This window comes from Drosophila montana, unplaced genomic scaffold (genome assembly GCF_035044405.1).
Source record: "Drosophila montana isolate Dmon_TW-CO22-7 unplaced genomic scaffold, ASM3504440v1 contig_3029_1, whole genome shotgun sequence".
Classification (NCBI taxonomy): domain Eukaryota; kingdom Metazoa; phylum Arthropoda; class Insecta; order Diptera; family Drosophilidae; genus Drosophila; species Drosophila montana.
The window spans coordinates 71,312-86,545 of NW_026997904.1; the positions used below are offsets into that span (position 1 = coordinate 71,312).

The following is a 15,234-nucleotide window of genomic DNA, read 5'->3' on the forward strand; positions in this document are numbered from 1 at the left end:
GGCAAAGGAAAAAAATATACAACAACTGGCAGCATTGGCGACAAAAACAACAACGACAACCTATACACTCGGCATTCTTTGGCAGAAATAACGTGCACATTTAAAGTAGAGTTGATTGGGGACTCACATGTTCTGGCATCCCCCCAGAAGACTGGAACGCGCCTAAGTCGACTTGATAAATGAACTACAAAGATGACAACTTTTCATTTTGATAACTTTTTAAAATGTTCTGCTTTTAATTTAAGGGTAGTTCAGCTAAATTATCGATATTCAAATAAATTAGTGATAAACGTTAAAATCGATAACAAAGCTATCGATTGCAATCGATAATAAGCAGTAATCGAGTCAGTCGAGAATTATTAAAATCGATCATTACTATATATATATACTTTCTATAATAATCGATAATTGATCATCGGAAATTGTTGAAATGGATTATTACAACATAAGCTATTGAAAGCCATCGATGATCGAGCCAATTTAAAATCCCTAAAATCCATAATTACACTATAAGCTACCGATAGCTATCGATCATAATCGGTAATCGAGAATCGCTAATACCGATAATTACATTAGTTATCCATATCAATGAATGAGTATAATTGTAACTAGTATTTCTGAATAACTATCGATAGCGGTATTTCGGTCATTAAAAAAGCTCAAGTCCTAATTCAAAATCCATTTTAATTAAATACTATCGATAGTGTTATCGACCGCTTTGCAACAAACGAGCAGTCTGTTAGCACTACAAATATTTTTATGGACGTATTTTGCAAAGTCAATGTAGAGTATTAAAGTATTCAAGCAAGAACAGCACAGAAAATCTGTATAAATTTAACTTTAGAAAAAGCTGAAGCAAAAAAAAAAGGAGAAAAATGTTAAAAAGAATGACGATGAATGACGGGAAGCGCACAGCTTAGCTGCGCTCTGCTGGATAATTGAGGAAGTTATAATTGCCAATGAAGCCAACCAGCCCAGACTAAGAGATTGCCACGCCGACCAATAGAGCAACCGACCAACAGAACAACCGACCAAGCAGCCGGGGGACCAAGCGATCCGACTCCGCTTCTGCTGCTGCTCCCCTGGCACTGGAGTCAAGCAGATTGTACGAAACGGGGCGAACCCTTTTGCAAAAAGATCGCAGTTGTTGCCGCAGTAGCCAATTCAAGTTGTTGTTCTTGTTGGTTTTTTTTTTTTGTTTTTTTTTGCATTTTTTTTGTTGTGATTGTGGCAAGAGGAAACAGTTATTGTTGTCTCTCGGGCTGACGACGGGAAACAGGACATGTCTTCGCATAAATTGAATGCCAGTTGCAAGCGTCTGTTCCCCCCTCCCCCCCCCCCCCACCCAAGCCATGTGTGCAACGGAAGGACATTAATTGAAGCTCTCGTTCGCAATTCACTCTAATCTTCAAACAAACGAGATGCATTTTGATTTATGCGATAATCATAAAAGTGGTTGCTTTCTCAGGCCCGAATCAGCTGTTAAATCAGCACATTAAGTTGGCTGCGCCAGCTCGTTTTTATGAAATACATTAAGTTGGCTGCGCCATCTCGTTTTTTATGAAATACAACAAGTTTTCGTGTGTGTAAATATGTCTGTCTGCATACATTATGTGTTCGGTGTGTTCTAAAACGCAATTGCATCACGAGAGCATTGGCAAATAAACAATAAATACCAAGTGTAGCAGACACAACGAGCACCTGTGTCAACAATGGAAGGCATCGTGAAAGAAGCGCCCGGAGTTGGATACAAACCAATCCATAAGCAGCGCCCGAATGACGCAGTTCATAAACTGGGAGATGGGCCCTTACGTGCACACACACACACACACACACACACACACACAGAGATACACGCACATTTTGTATCTAGATACTTGACACGATTTTGAAGAGGCGCGTTCAAGACAAGGATGTTCATTGTGCGCCGCTGGCAAGTCGCAATTGTTAGAACCGACCCTGGATGGATCTACAATGCCTGCCCATTGAGTGTGCCTTTTGTGGTGCTCTCGCAGAATAGTTAAATATTTGCTTGGCTTGGCCACTTCGTCTTCGTCGTCTACTTCACTACTCTCACACTCACCTCTTTGCTGGGCACGCAGATCGGTGTGCCCACCTTAACTATGCCATTCTCAACCATAACGCCCATGACGATCGGATCGCGACTGTTGAATATAAATTGTGGCAGTATCTGTGAAAGGATAGAAAACCGAGATTAGAAAAAATGTTTGATAATTATGTAAAGTTCTTATACTAAGTTGGTATTTGGAATTATAACTTGTTTCTTGGGACAAAGTTCTTCTAATAAAAGCTTATCTTTCATGAGAAAGAAAAGGAATTTAATAGTTTCTTAAGTTTAAGATATCATAACGATATTATATACGTATCTAAGGATCTCCTTACACGATCATATCTTCCATTGAAAAAAAGGATAAGGGATCGTATTTTCATATTGATATTATGATACCAGTATCACATCTGTTTCTTAAGCAAAGTTTGGGATTATATCTTCTGTTTCTTAAGCGATCTTGTAATACTTCACGTAAATAAAACTGAAATTAGATCATATTTTGGGATCCTTTTTCTTGTTTCTTAGGCTACAATATTCCAATAAGATAACTCCTATTAGAATATAAATAAATTTATCGAAGAATCTAATCTTGAAATTAATCAAATATTAGTTTCATCATGTAGATATCGAAATAAGATCATATTCCCTATGTTCACGGCTTTAAGTATTAGAATTTGTTATCATATATCATTTCAGATCATATCGTCTATCAAAAACTAAACGAAATTTGGCCAAAATTTAATATTTTTAATATGGTATGATATTTTTTTCTGCTCTAGTTAATTCCTTTTGATCATATATAAGATCGAAGAAAAATAAAATTAGAACATCATCAGATTATAATCAAGATGCCTTTTGAGTTAAAAAGAATCGCATTATTAATATTAAATCGAATATTAAGATTATCTATGCCAAGCTTATTTTTAATCGTTTTGAAGATAAATGCAATTTGTGTGCCTTCGGTTTAAGAGCGTTGCCAATGATATTGCGCCTGCAGCTGGCATTTAAAAGGGCCACTCTGAGCTGATATGAGAAGGTAAGAGGCAAGTTAATAACTTAACTAAACAACGTCATTGTTGTTACAGCCAGTTGGGGCAGCCAGCAACAAGGTTAGCCACGACTCGCATGGACTGCCAACTGGCAACTGGCAACTGGCCACAGCTGTGTGCCCAATTAACAGCACAGTGGGAGACGAGACGGTGGCTAGAATGGCCAACTCGGTCTCCATGCTTGAGCCTAGGGTCGTCGACAACAACAATCGTTGACTGCGACTATAACCTAATGATTAGCTATAAATCAAATATGCTATTTTAACATTATTTGAGCAGGAAGTGTGGACGTGATGCAAGCGTCTCGGACAGGCCTTAATCGCTCGCTCGCTGCTCGCCGAGTGGCGTTTCTTGGGCAGCGCACGCATCATTAGCCACAACAGGCCGACAGAGCCGGCAGAGCTGGCCTAGCTGGAGACCAGCATTTGCAGCCAACCACAAAGCGAGTTGATTGCATTTTACACCTGTAGCTTTTGGCGTAATTATGTTTCGATCAAGGCTCACGAAAAACAAAACCAACATGGAAAATATTATGCAAGCTGTGCCGCAGATTAAATACCCTATGCGGGCATACTTAATTTAATTAATCAGATGAGATTTATATGACTAAGTAGCTGCTTTCTGATGCTAGACCAATACATTAATTTCTAGACTACATATTGAGTAACTGATCACAAGAGTTCAAGAGAGTTGTCATATAACACTCTAGTAGCTTGAAGTATATATTTTAAATATACTTTGCCTTCACAGGGATTCGATCCTTTAACAGTCTACTCAGCGCGCTGACTGCGTTACTTTAGCAAACTATTTCTAAGCTAAATGATCACATGAGTTCAAAGGAGTCATACGACATGGAAGCTCGAAGCGTATATTCAAATATATGTTGCCTTTCCAGGGGCTCGATCGTTTCGTAGTTAACGTGTTGACGCTGGCCCATTGCTTTACTTGAGCGACTATATATTAGATAAATGATTACAAGAGCTCAAGAGAGATATTTGACCAAGAAGCTCAGTGTACATTATTCTTCACGGGGCTTCGATCCCCAAATTTTATGCTCAACGTGCCGACTTAAGCACACTGCACTACTTTAGCAACTATTTATAAGCTAAATGATCCTGCGGACTCAAGGAAGTTATATGACAGAGTAGCGAGTAGAGTATATATTTAAAAATATTTTGCCTTCACGGGGGTTTGAACCCTTAGCTTCGAGCTCAGCGTGCCGTGGGCTAAGTTGCCGCGCTACTCAAGCGATTAATTAAAATAAGATGATCTTGTAAAACCAATAGAGTTATATAACAAGAAGTTAGCTAAAGGCATTCACTCAGATATATAATTTAATTGATTACTAGATATTAGTCTACGTTTACTCAGGTATAGCTGGATCTCAAATAGACTTTAGTTTTAATTGATGAATATATATTTCTGTCTAGATTTAATGTTAATATCTCAATATATTTAATAAATGACAATATTTAATAAATCTCAACTCACCTTTAGTTTGCAGGGAAAGACGGCTATTGAGCGGAATTCTTCGCGTTTCTTTTGCTTCAGCTCCTCGCGGTAACTGGTGAACTTGTCGAACAGATGATAGATAATGTCCGCTTGAAAGATCTTGACACCCAGCGAATCGGCCATTTCCTGCGCCTCGCGCTCCACTTTCACATCGAATGCCAAGATTGTTGCATATCTGACGGCGTCCAAGCATAGATCGAGAATGATAAAGAGTTGGAGTTGGGGTTTAGAGAATGAACACGCCACGGCAATTGTGTGCAATTAAATGTATAACAAATGATCGTGTTACATTACAATTATAATAATAATCAAGATCATCATAATCATAATCAGAAACTATCCATCGTATTTGGGTTTTCCTGTGCGAGTGTCGAGTTGGGCTAATTATATTTCCACATGTTGCAAGCTAAACCCTGCCCCCAACACCAGAACCAGGAAGCGTCAATAATTGAAATAAAGACGCTGCCGGTGTCTCTTGTTCTCCATCTTCTCTAACTTCTTCTTCTTCGACGACGACGACTTTGTTTGCTTAGCTTGGCCAACTTGCTGTGCGCTTTCAATGACAGGAAACAGTTGGCATTAAGTCGATACGTGCCACCGTTTGGAGTCAGCCGACGCGGCGTCCCATTGGCGACCGGAAGGGTCTACAAATTGTTGTGTTGCTCGAAAGTGTTTTGGCAAGGCATTCGGGACCGAAAGTTCAAAATAATAATTCATGAAACACTATATTAATTACGGGTAAGTTATGTATAGGCAAGAGTCTTTGTTTTACAAAGATTGAACAACAATTGGGCTGTGATTCATGGAATTTTCTGGGCGAGGATCACTTTTGCCAGATTTCTTAATATTAACAAAACAATTATTAGGTAAATCCAATTCGAGTTCTCAGAGAATTTTGTTACTTGTTTAAATTGTAATTGAAGTGGGCATCGATTGAGCAATGATTGATTGATTGGAATATTCTAGGATAATGGGGCAACATAAAGAGGCGAGGATCAATTTTGCCAGATTTCTGAATATTCGTAAAGTAATTGTCAAGTCAATCCCATTGTTTTTACAAGAAATATTTTAACTATTTTAATTGTAGTTAAAGTTGGTATTGATTGAGCTGTGATTGATGGAATATTTAAGGTTAATTGGTGATCAGCAAAAGGTAGAGTCAGTTTTTCCTTTATATAATATTGATAGAACAATCACAAAAAAAAATCCTATATAATTGCCAAGAAATATTTTAACTATTTCAATTGTAGTGAAAGTCGGTGAAAAGTAGTTATGATTGAACTATGATTGATGGGATATTCTAGTAAATGGTAGATCAGAAAAACAAAAGAATCGATGAAAGAACAATCATTAAGTAAAATCCATACAAGTCCGAAGAAATTTGCATACCTTTTTAATTTAGCTTAAGTAGGTATAGCAATGATTGAGCTGTGATTGATGGAATATTCTATGTGATTGAGAGTCCAAAGTAAGAGAAAGATCAGTTTCTACACATTCTCTTGATGTTGATAGAGCAGGCATTAAGTAAATATAAAAGATATGGATTTACAATGGAAGAGCTTTGACTGGATATATATTTCTTATGAATGGGATGCATGATAAAGACGATGATCAGTTTTCTTTGATTTCTTGATATTAATACAGCAAAGTAAATTATATAGTCTATTTCAAACTATTCGCATACAGCATTCAGTTTTAATAAGTAACAAAAAAAAACAAATAATTAATAAATGAACTCTCATTATTTGATCTTTCGCATTGGGTGGTTAAAGTTTTATGTTGCCCTACAGTGTAAAAGTTACCATAAAGTCAGTTAAAGATTTTTATTATGCTTGTGGCAAGATAAATGTGGACAACCAAGGACGGAGTCGCCATCAACGATGTCAGGCTGGGCAGGCACTTAAAAAATTAAAAAAGTAATAACGAATAAAAAAAATAAAAACAACAACAACAAATTTCGTGATCACCTGCAGCGTAAAAAGCAAAATTTTATGGTTAAAAATTCCGTGCGCGTAAGAATCATCAATAAATAAACGGCAACACATAGTAAAAATGTAATATTGAGTTTATAGCCTGCCCGTTTGCCTGCGCCAGACTGTGGGGGAGCGTGTTGTATCTGCAAGATACGCGCAAGCGACACACGAAAGCACTTGAAACACACTTCGCATTCGTACAGAGGCGGAGAGGGAGGTTGAAGGGGAGAGGGGAAAGAGAGGGGCAGCAGAGTGCTTTCAGAGCATAAATAACTCAAATGGCTGCGCATGCGCAAGGGCCGGATATGTTCGGCAGCGGAAACGCCACGTCTATTACATGGGCGTAGATATGCAGATACAAATGTATCTGAAAGCCGCTCATTTCTATTTTTTGTTGTTTGTTTTGTTGCAGTTCTCGTTGTTGTTTTGCATGTGACGCAGTAATTTGAGCGTTGTGCCCGTAGAATTGTGTGGGCCGAACGAATTGTGAATGTATCTGCAACTGCAACTGCAACTGCATCTGTAGCTACATCTGCATCTGTATCTGTATCTGCGTCGCTTTGTTGCTGCCAAGCAGAGCACGAAAATAGTTGCCGCTGCAATTGGAAACTTCTCATTAGCAGTCAAGGAGACGCTGCGACAGAGAGTGCAACCGCCGGCTATTTGGCATTTCATTTTCACTCCAAAAGCGACTCTAATGAGATAAAGCCGCCGTCAAGGCAAATATTTAAAGGGTATCTCGCATAATAATAAATCATGAGGATCGAGAGCCTGGCTGGAAAGTGCATTTTCTGATTGCCGCTAAATGAATCACTTAACCCAAAGCAACCACAGCCGGGCAGCCGTGTAGCCGGGCAGCCACAGCTCGTGTCGGCTATATCAGAGGCTCTTCAAAGAGCCGCTGCCGTTGTTTATAAGTCTTTTGTTCTGGGTGTGGGGGCAGAGACGTGTTAATAAAGTTAAGCTGCAATAAAATTGAATTGTTCTCTGTCGAATGGCTGGGCTGATGCAGCGGCAACAATGTTGTCGCCAGAGCTGATATAATAATGATATGTGGCCCGCTTGTAAATGCCGGTTTAGAGTCGAAATCGTTAAGGATATATACATACATATATTTGTTTATGTCGTTTACTTACTGCGCCTCATGCTCCAACATCGTTGAGGCCTTCATCACATCACGCTTGACCACGGGCCCAATGCGTATGGCGGAATACTGTAAAAGAGACAGAGATACAGATACAATTGAGTAACAGATACAGATACAAGAGATATGATTTATGCCTAGACCTCCCAGAACCTAATTAAAACTAAGCCGATTTTAATGCCGTTTCTTTAACACAATTTAAAGCTCTTGAACAAATACAAATTGCTTTACAAAATATATTTGTTTCACATATTCCATTTTATTAGTCTATTATTTTTAGTTTATGTGTATTTAAGTCCTATCTTGACTATACCCCGACTTATATTTGCACGTGCTTGAAGTTAAATACCTCTGAATATAAATGCCTATTAAAATGCGGCCAACGGAAATGATAACAAAAATGTGACAATATTTTGCGAAAACAATCAAAGCGTTTCTCTTCAACCATAATCGAATTTCAAATTCTGACGCACCACGCAGCTGGAAAGTTCGCAAAAATAGTGGGCGGAGAGAAAATGCGTAATAGCAGATGCAAAGCTAATTAGATAAAACGCACAGAACGACATCGATACGACAACGGGTGCAAAAGGTAAAAGGTCGAGTTGCCAGCAAACTGACACCTACAGACAAATTGCTGACGTCAGCACTTCACGTTCTAAAGGTGGCCACAGGCACGAGGCGTGAGGTCAGGGCAAGGGTTGTTGTCATGGCTGAGAGGCGCTCTTAAAGAGTTCATTTTAAAACCAAGATCAGTCAGCGGAAGAGTTAGTGCTGTCAGATCAGCTATTTTCTAGCTAAACTTGGCTGTTTTCAGCGTCATCAGCCGTAAATAGCTGGAATCTCAAAAACATATGCAAATACAACCCTGTTTATATCAATTCATATCATAATTCAGCTATTTTTAGCTAATATTAACACTGTATTCAGCTGCGGCAGTTGCCAACACTGTTCAGAGTTCGTGTCTGCATGGCTAAATAGCAGCTTGAAATTACAAATTGGATAATTGCTGTTTATTTTTATTGTTTTTTTTTTTCTTCATTTTATTTCTTATTGTTGCTACCCTTCTTTAGTTCTGCACGTTCCGGTCAACTTCCGTTCTTATGCACATCTATTATTTACATTTTGGGCCAACTTCCTTCACTGCCTTCGCGCTGTTGATTTCATTAAAAATGCGGTCGCAACGTGTTTATGAATGAAAATTAAGCAATAAGCTCTTCAAGCTGCCAGTATGTGTGTGTGTCTGTGTGTATGCTTGTATGTGTGTATGTCTCTGTGCGATGCAGGAAGAATTACTTCCGTTGTTGTTGTTGTTTTGTTTTTGTTTTCATTTATACGTACATTTACTCATTCATTCATTTACTCATTCACTCGCTCGTTTGTTCACTCATTCATTTGTTTTGTATACCCTTTCAGGCGGTATTTTTACTTAAGCATTAAATGTGTAACGCCTTGAAATAAATTGTTTAACAAATATGAAATAGTTGTGGATTTGATTCTCAAATATCTATCTATGATATGATCTAAAAGTTTATGCACTCATCTTACAGCGCTTCTCTCTTGTTCTACACAGCCGCTATTGCCAAATCTTAATTGAATTCTTTCCTAGGGTATTTGGTCTTCGACAAACCGACAATTAAGTTTTGTTTTTTCTTTTTCTTGTTTTTATATTGACGCTCTTGTTGTTGGTTTTTTGTGTTCTTGGCAGCGGCTACGTCGCATTAATGAAAACGTTGGCATTGTCTGCTTCTTCGCTCACTTCCTTCCTTTCATTCTTTTATAGCCTATATGTAGATATATAGTACATGTGCCGCAAAACATGAGAAAAAGCGCACAAAATAAAATTCATTCATTAAATTCAGCGAACGCGCCATGGAGTAAGAAAGTGGGCTAGCCAGCGCGAGACCGAGAGAGAGAGAGAGAGAGAGAGAGAGAGAGAGAGAGAGCGGGATCCAGTGAGAGGGTTGAGAGGGAGGTGGTGGAGAGCGCGTGTGTTAGAGCTAGAGCGAGACAGCTAATTTAGTTGTTTGCCTTTGCACAATGGACTACAATTTTCATTCGTTTTGTGCACCATTTCTTGACATTGTTGTTGTTCTTCTTAACTTTTACTCTTCGACCAGCTCTACAAAGTTGTTGTAATGAGAAACAGCAATTATTAGAATTGCGAAAGGGCTAATCAATTCATTGTTTCAGCTGGCTTCTGCTACTGCTACTGCTTGTTCTACTTCTTCTTCTTTTTCGTGGTGACTTTTTATATTCTCCTGACTTTGCATTTTGTAGTGGGCGATGCGCGTTGCCAATGCAATCGCATATTTGCATGCAAGTACGTCTCGATTACAAATTGTTGGCAACGCTTCGCGCTAAGCATGGCAGAGTGCCTCGGCTTGCGAAACTCGCCATGACTGCGAGTGTATGTGTGTGAGTGTGTGCGTGAGCGTGTGCGAGTGTTGTTGACTTTTAATTAAAATGCATAGGGGAATCAAATTACCTACACAACCCTATCAGCGTAGGTATGTAGTATGTATGTACGTAGCCTCTACTAGATAGAGTATTCAATGACGTCGACGCCCGCAGCAGCATAGCGACTAACAATTAAGGCAAAAGCAACCGCAAAAGTAGCAACATCGGCAGCAACAACAACAACAAAAACAACAACAACATGTTGATGGCTGCGTAGTTACAATTACAGCCCAAATACCTGTATTAAACGAAACTTACTCAACAGCAGCCACTCGCCAGTTGCATGCGTTTTCACTTATATACCCTATGCAGAGAGTACTTTAAATTTGTCAAGCAATTTGCAATTTGTCAGTTCCGATGCATGATTTAATTACTTCTAAAGTTAAGTAAGAAATCGTATTGCAGGCATAATATACTTATGTATACTTATGCATGTATAACAAAGCCGATTGATTGATTGACGTTTCAAAATTGAATACAGTTATAAATGTGGATATTGACTTAGGTTACAGCTATATTTATAGGTATATCTATCTATTAACGTTTAAATAAAGACCTTTCAACATACATACAAATATTGTCTCCATTACAAGATATATATGTATGTATCTATAAATAGGCATAAATATAGATATACCTATATATATAATTATAACCATAACCAATTTAGATGCCTTTGCTCAAGTTTTTCTCGTGTAACCTCAACCTCCCATCTTTCATTTGATTTCGCCCTTTGCCGCTTTCGCATAATAGTTTTTCCTAGCGGTTATGTATCTGCCTGCATTATATAACCCCACGCAGCTGTAACTGTGATTCTGCGAACGTTAACTATAAATAAACACAGCAGCTCCATTAATTCTATTATAAGACTGACTTTCAGACCCTATCATATTACTGCAGTGTATATGTGGGTCTGCTAGTGTATTGGGTGCTTTCGCACGTCAAAGATATCTATTTTGTTTTCTTGCTTTCCATTGCTGTGTGCGTTGGTTATTTCTGTGCAATTTTTCATTCATGAAAGAAAAAACCGTCACGGACGAACTAACAGACTCCCGAGTTGCTTGTTACGTATATTTTCATTCATAAAAGAAGAAAAAAGTAACAGAAAGAAAAAAAAGGCAACAAAAATTGTTTGGCATGAATGAAAACAACTAACTGCGTTGTTGCGGGTGTTGCCTATGTGGTGGTACACACACACACACACACATTCCAATACCAATACCAGCAGACACACACGAAAAAGAGGTGAATAAGCAAACAGAGTTTTTTATGAATGGCAGCCACATCTCAGGTTGGCTAGCGACGACGACGTCGACGTCGAGTACGCTATATTTGGCCGTTAACGACAACGAGAGGCAAATGTTAATGAAGCCGCAGTTGCCAACAACAGCAGAGATTGCAGGCCAATTGCATAACGGTGCTTGCAACAGCAAACGCAGACGTTGCCACTGCGGCAGCAGAAACTCTCCATGTCTGTGGTTATTCCATGTTGACTGTCTTCTCTTCTGTTTTCTTTTTCATTTTTTTTTTTTTGGTTTTCCGACTGCGTCTCATAAAAAAATATGCAACCATATACACTGCGCACCATAAATCAGCGCCAAGTCTGTGGCGTAATGGAAATGCGGCTGCCCAAACTGCAATATGCATGCAGAGAGGTTAATTGAAGGAGCACCCACTGTTACTGCTACCCGGTTCATAAAAGACCTGGTAGCTAGCTGTACTTTAAACTACTTCCCTTTAAAAAAAGCATTTAAAGAGAAATTCTTTTGATTCATGAAAACTAAGACTAAAAATCCAACATGATATTTTTCTAAATTCAAATTTTCATGCAGGAGATGATATTTTGTATTCACGCCCCCAAGAAAAGGCTGAAAAGAGTAGTAGCTTGTGGAGATCACCCACTACTACATATTCACAAATACATGCATTCATATATGTATATATGCAATTGGTGGAGAGTTTAATATGCTAGAAAAAGAGAGAGTTAAAGTGAAAACTTAAAAGAGATCCAGAGGAAGAGGGAAATTAAGCTATAAAAATATGAGAAGAGATTTCAAGCGTTTGCAATGATCTGCTCTGTATAAACACACATAATCAAACACACACATACACACACATAGAAACACACATTATATTTAATCGTATTGTATTTAATGTTGTTTTCAAGCGGTTTTCATATTTCGGAATGCGATTCTTTAATGGCCTTTGGTGTGAAATTCGCCAATCATTTAAATTGAGGGGCTGCTAATGAATTATTGTTATTGGTATAAATATTGTGCGTATTGGTTTTATAAGTGAATTATGTTAATCTTCGGCATGTGTGTGTGTGCGTGTGACGCACGCCCCCGCTAAACACATGGCCTGCAGATAAAGATAGCAGGCAAGCTGGCAGACAGTCGGCCAGGCAGACAGCAACAAGTGCAATTAATTTTTATGAATAGAAAGCGCGGCATTGATCTGCTGCTGCTGCTGCCGCTGCTGATGCTGCCGTTACGCCCTGCCGCGTCGTGTTTAATTTATAGAAATGTATAGCAAATGTTTATTTGATCAATAAAATGAATTATTGTACGAGAGCAGATGTGCGTGTGTGTTTGCGTGAAAGAAAGAGACGGAAAGAGACTCTACACATTGTACAAACAAGCAAGCCGTCTGCCAAAATGAATGAAACAACAGAAATAAAAACAATAACAGCAGCCAATAATAACTGAATGCCGCAGCATCGTGGGGGCTGCAATTAAAAAGAGCGCAGATGCCAGCAGCTGAGAGCGCCAGAGCAAGAGAGTAATGTAAATGTATGTATGTGTATGTGTAATTGATTTGTTTCCATACAATTTATTGCCTGTCTGCCGCTTGTTGCTCTTTATTTTATTTTTTTTAGGAGAAGCGTGTTTAATTTTTTTTGGAGACAGTTGCCGAGCTGGTTATTGTCGTCGATGCTGTTGTTGTTGTTGTTGCCATATTGTGAATTAATGAAATGCGCTCAATGAAATGATGAATGAGGCAGCGGCTCCAGCCAGACAGAAAGAGAGAGAGACAGAAACTGAATGGACAATTGAAGCCACATTTTAACAAGAAGAGAGCAGCATTTACTCTCTTGCACAACTGCAATAGCTATCGTTTTTATATCAATTTGAAGAGTTGATGGTTTTTAGCTCGTTCTGTTGAGGATGTGCCGTAAATTAAACACATACGCCTTTTTAACGCGAATGGCAATGTGTCTGAAATCAATGGAAAGCGTTTTTTATTTTTATTTATATTGTTTTTGTTGTCTGCCAACAACAATAAAACAACAAGACACTTAAATGACAATTTCCGGTCAGTTTGGTCAGAGCCAATATAAATTGGAATCCCTGTTCGTATTTCACAGCGTGGGTGCTTCGAATAATTACTCGAGCTCAATGAAAATACACAAGCACATGTATACAAACAACATACATATATACTTAGTTCCATATATTGATATAAATACCACAGACGAGATACTCTAGTCCAGAGCGGGAGAACAGAGGAGATACTCTTGAAAAAAAAGCTGAGTTTTGAACAGAAGAACTTTATAGAGCTAGGTTTATTTAGGTAGGTTTTTTTTTTTATAATTGTGTAACTTTCAGCATGTTACATAATCGGCAACAAAACTAATATGCCCACTGCAAACGCAATTAAATAGTTGACAAGCAACCGCATGGTCGGTTTGGTATGTGCGTTGGCGCTAGTTAGTTACTAAATTTGGCTTAAACGAAGGCGGAACTTGTTACATAGCCGGCCGGCCGCTGCCCACATAACCCGCTCGCAAGTCATGAATGAATGGATGGCAATCAAGCGGCGTCTGTCAGTTTGTCACTCCGTCAGTCTGTCACTCCGTCGGTCTGTCAGTCCTTCAGTCAGGCCGAGAGTTTGCCATAATTGATTTTTGAAACAACCGCAAAAAAGTTGACGGCGACAAATTTTGCGTTTCAAATGTGAAAACCGAACAAAGCCATATGGAAGACTCTATGTAAGTATGCCAGACTAGCAGTTACCCTATAACGAATAACTAGCGAAAACTAACAGTTAATGCTGCTTGCTCTGATTCCTTTCTATTCGAATCTCAAAAAGAGATGATATAATGGCTTTGTGCAAAAGTTCTGTAACAGGCAGAAGGTGGCTTCTCTAACCCCAAGAAGTATGTACATATATTCTTAAGCCGAGGCGATCTAGCCCTATTCGTCTGTCTGTCCTTCCGTCCGTCTGTGTGAGACTATGAGAGCTATGAGAGAAACTTGAAATTTTGAGCCTACGTTATCCTATTGCCCGCATTAATCATCTTTTGCTCAGCTCTGTTACCAAGAAATCGATAAATATCGATTTTCAGATTAGATTTCCGATCATATTTTGGAGCTTATATTACTAGAGACACCAAATATTACAGTTAGATTCTCGTAGAGTATTCACATACCTTAAACATACAACATTTTGCATTACTACCCGCCGTTTTGATAAAACTGAAAAAATAAGCTCATTTTTAGAGATACTGCGTTGGGCCTTAGAATGCGAGCACTTACGTATGCAATTTGTAAGCTCTCAAAATTTAATAATGATCGGACAACAAATACCCGAGTTGATCAAGAATGCATTTCCCAAGAGAAGATAAGCATAACCGCAGCTTAGCTTACGGCGTGCTTGTGTGTGTATATGTGCGAGTGTGTGTGTATGTATATGTGTGCTTTTTTATGTCTATGTATAGACGGAAGTTTGAGTGTTAGGTAGAGGGTATCACCTAGTCGCGCACTGCCAACTAGAGCACTCTTGCTCGTTCCACTCTGTTATATTCTATTCTATTTTATTCTATCATAGGCTGCTCAATTTTAGAAGCGAGTGATTTACATTGAATAGATTGTTTTGGATGAGTTCACAATAAATCAGATGCCACCACGTTCCAGTTATTTGCCACAACAGTTGTCAACTGTTGCACGCCTCTGACGAGCATTATGTAAGTCAGTCTTGGCCAATTTGCATAGTTGTCTCTGTGTGTGTGTGTGTTGCGTTGGCGTC

At 38.8% G+C, this 15,234-nt stretch overlaps 1 protein-coding gene and 1 long non-coding RNA gene across 3 annotated transcripts in view; one reads left to right on the plus strand and one right to left on the minus strand.

Annotated features, from left to right (window-relative positions):
- The window catches only part of eIF5B (eukaryotic translation initiation factor 5B), a 39,400-nt gene that overhangs the window by 17,231 nt on the left and 6,935 nt on the right, over positions 1-15,234 (minus strand). Inside the window, exons 5-7 of the mRNA XM_064685197.1 lie at positions 7,742-7,818; positions 4,612-4,807; positions 2,084-2,191 (exon numbers count right to left, since the gene is read on the minus strand). Of these exons, the coding sequence (XP_064541267.1) occupies positions 2,084-2,191; positions 4,612-4,807; positions 7,742-7,818 (381 nt within the window). The remainder of the gene's footprint in view (positions 1-2,083; positions 2,192-4,611; positions 4,808-7,741; positions 7,819-15,234) is intronic.
- Positions 12,771-13,509, plus strand: LOC135430568 (uncharacterized). 2 transcript variants are annotated; one of them, XR_010436649.1, is made up of 2 exons: positions 12,771-13,002; positions 13,085-13,509. It is a non-coding gene; the product is annotated as an uncharacterized LOC135430568 (long non-coding RNA). The 2 variants fall into 2 exon arrangements; XR_010436648.1 differs by having other exon boundaries at positions 12,771-12,998.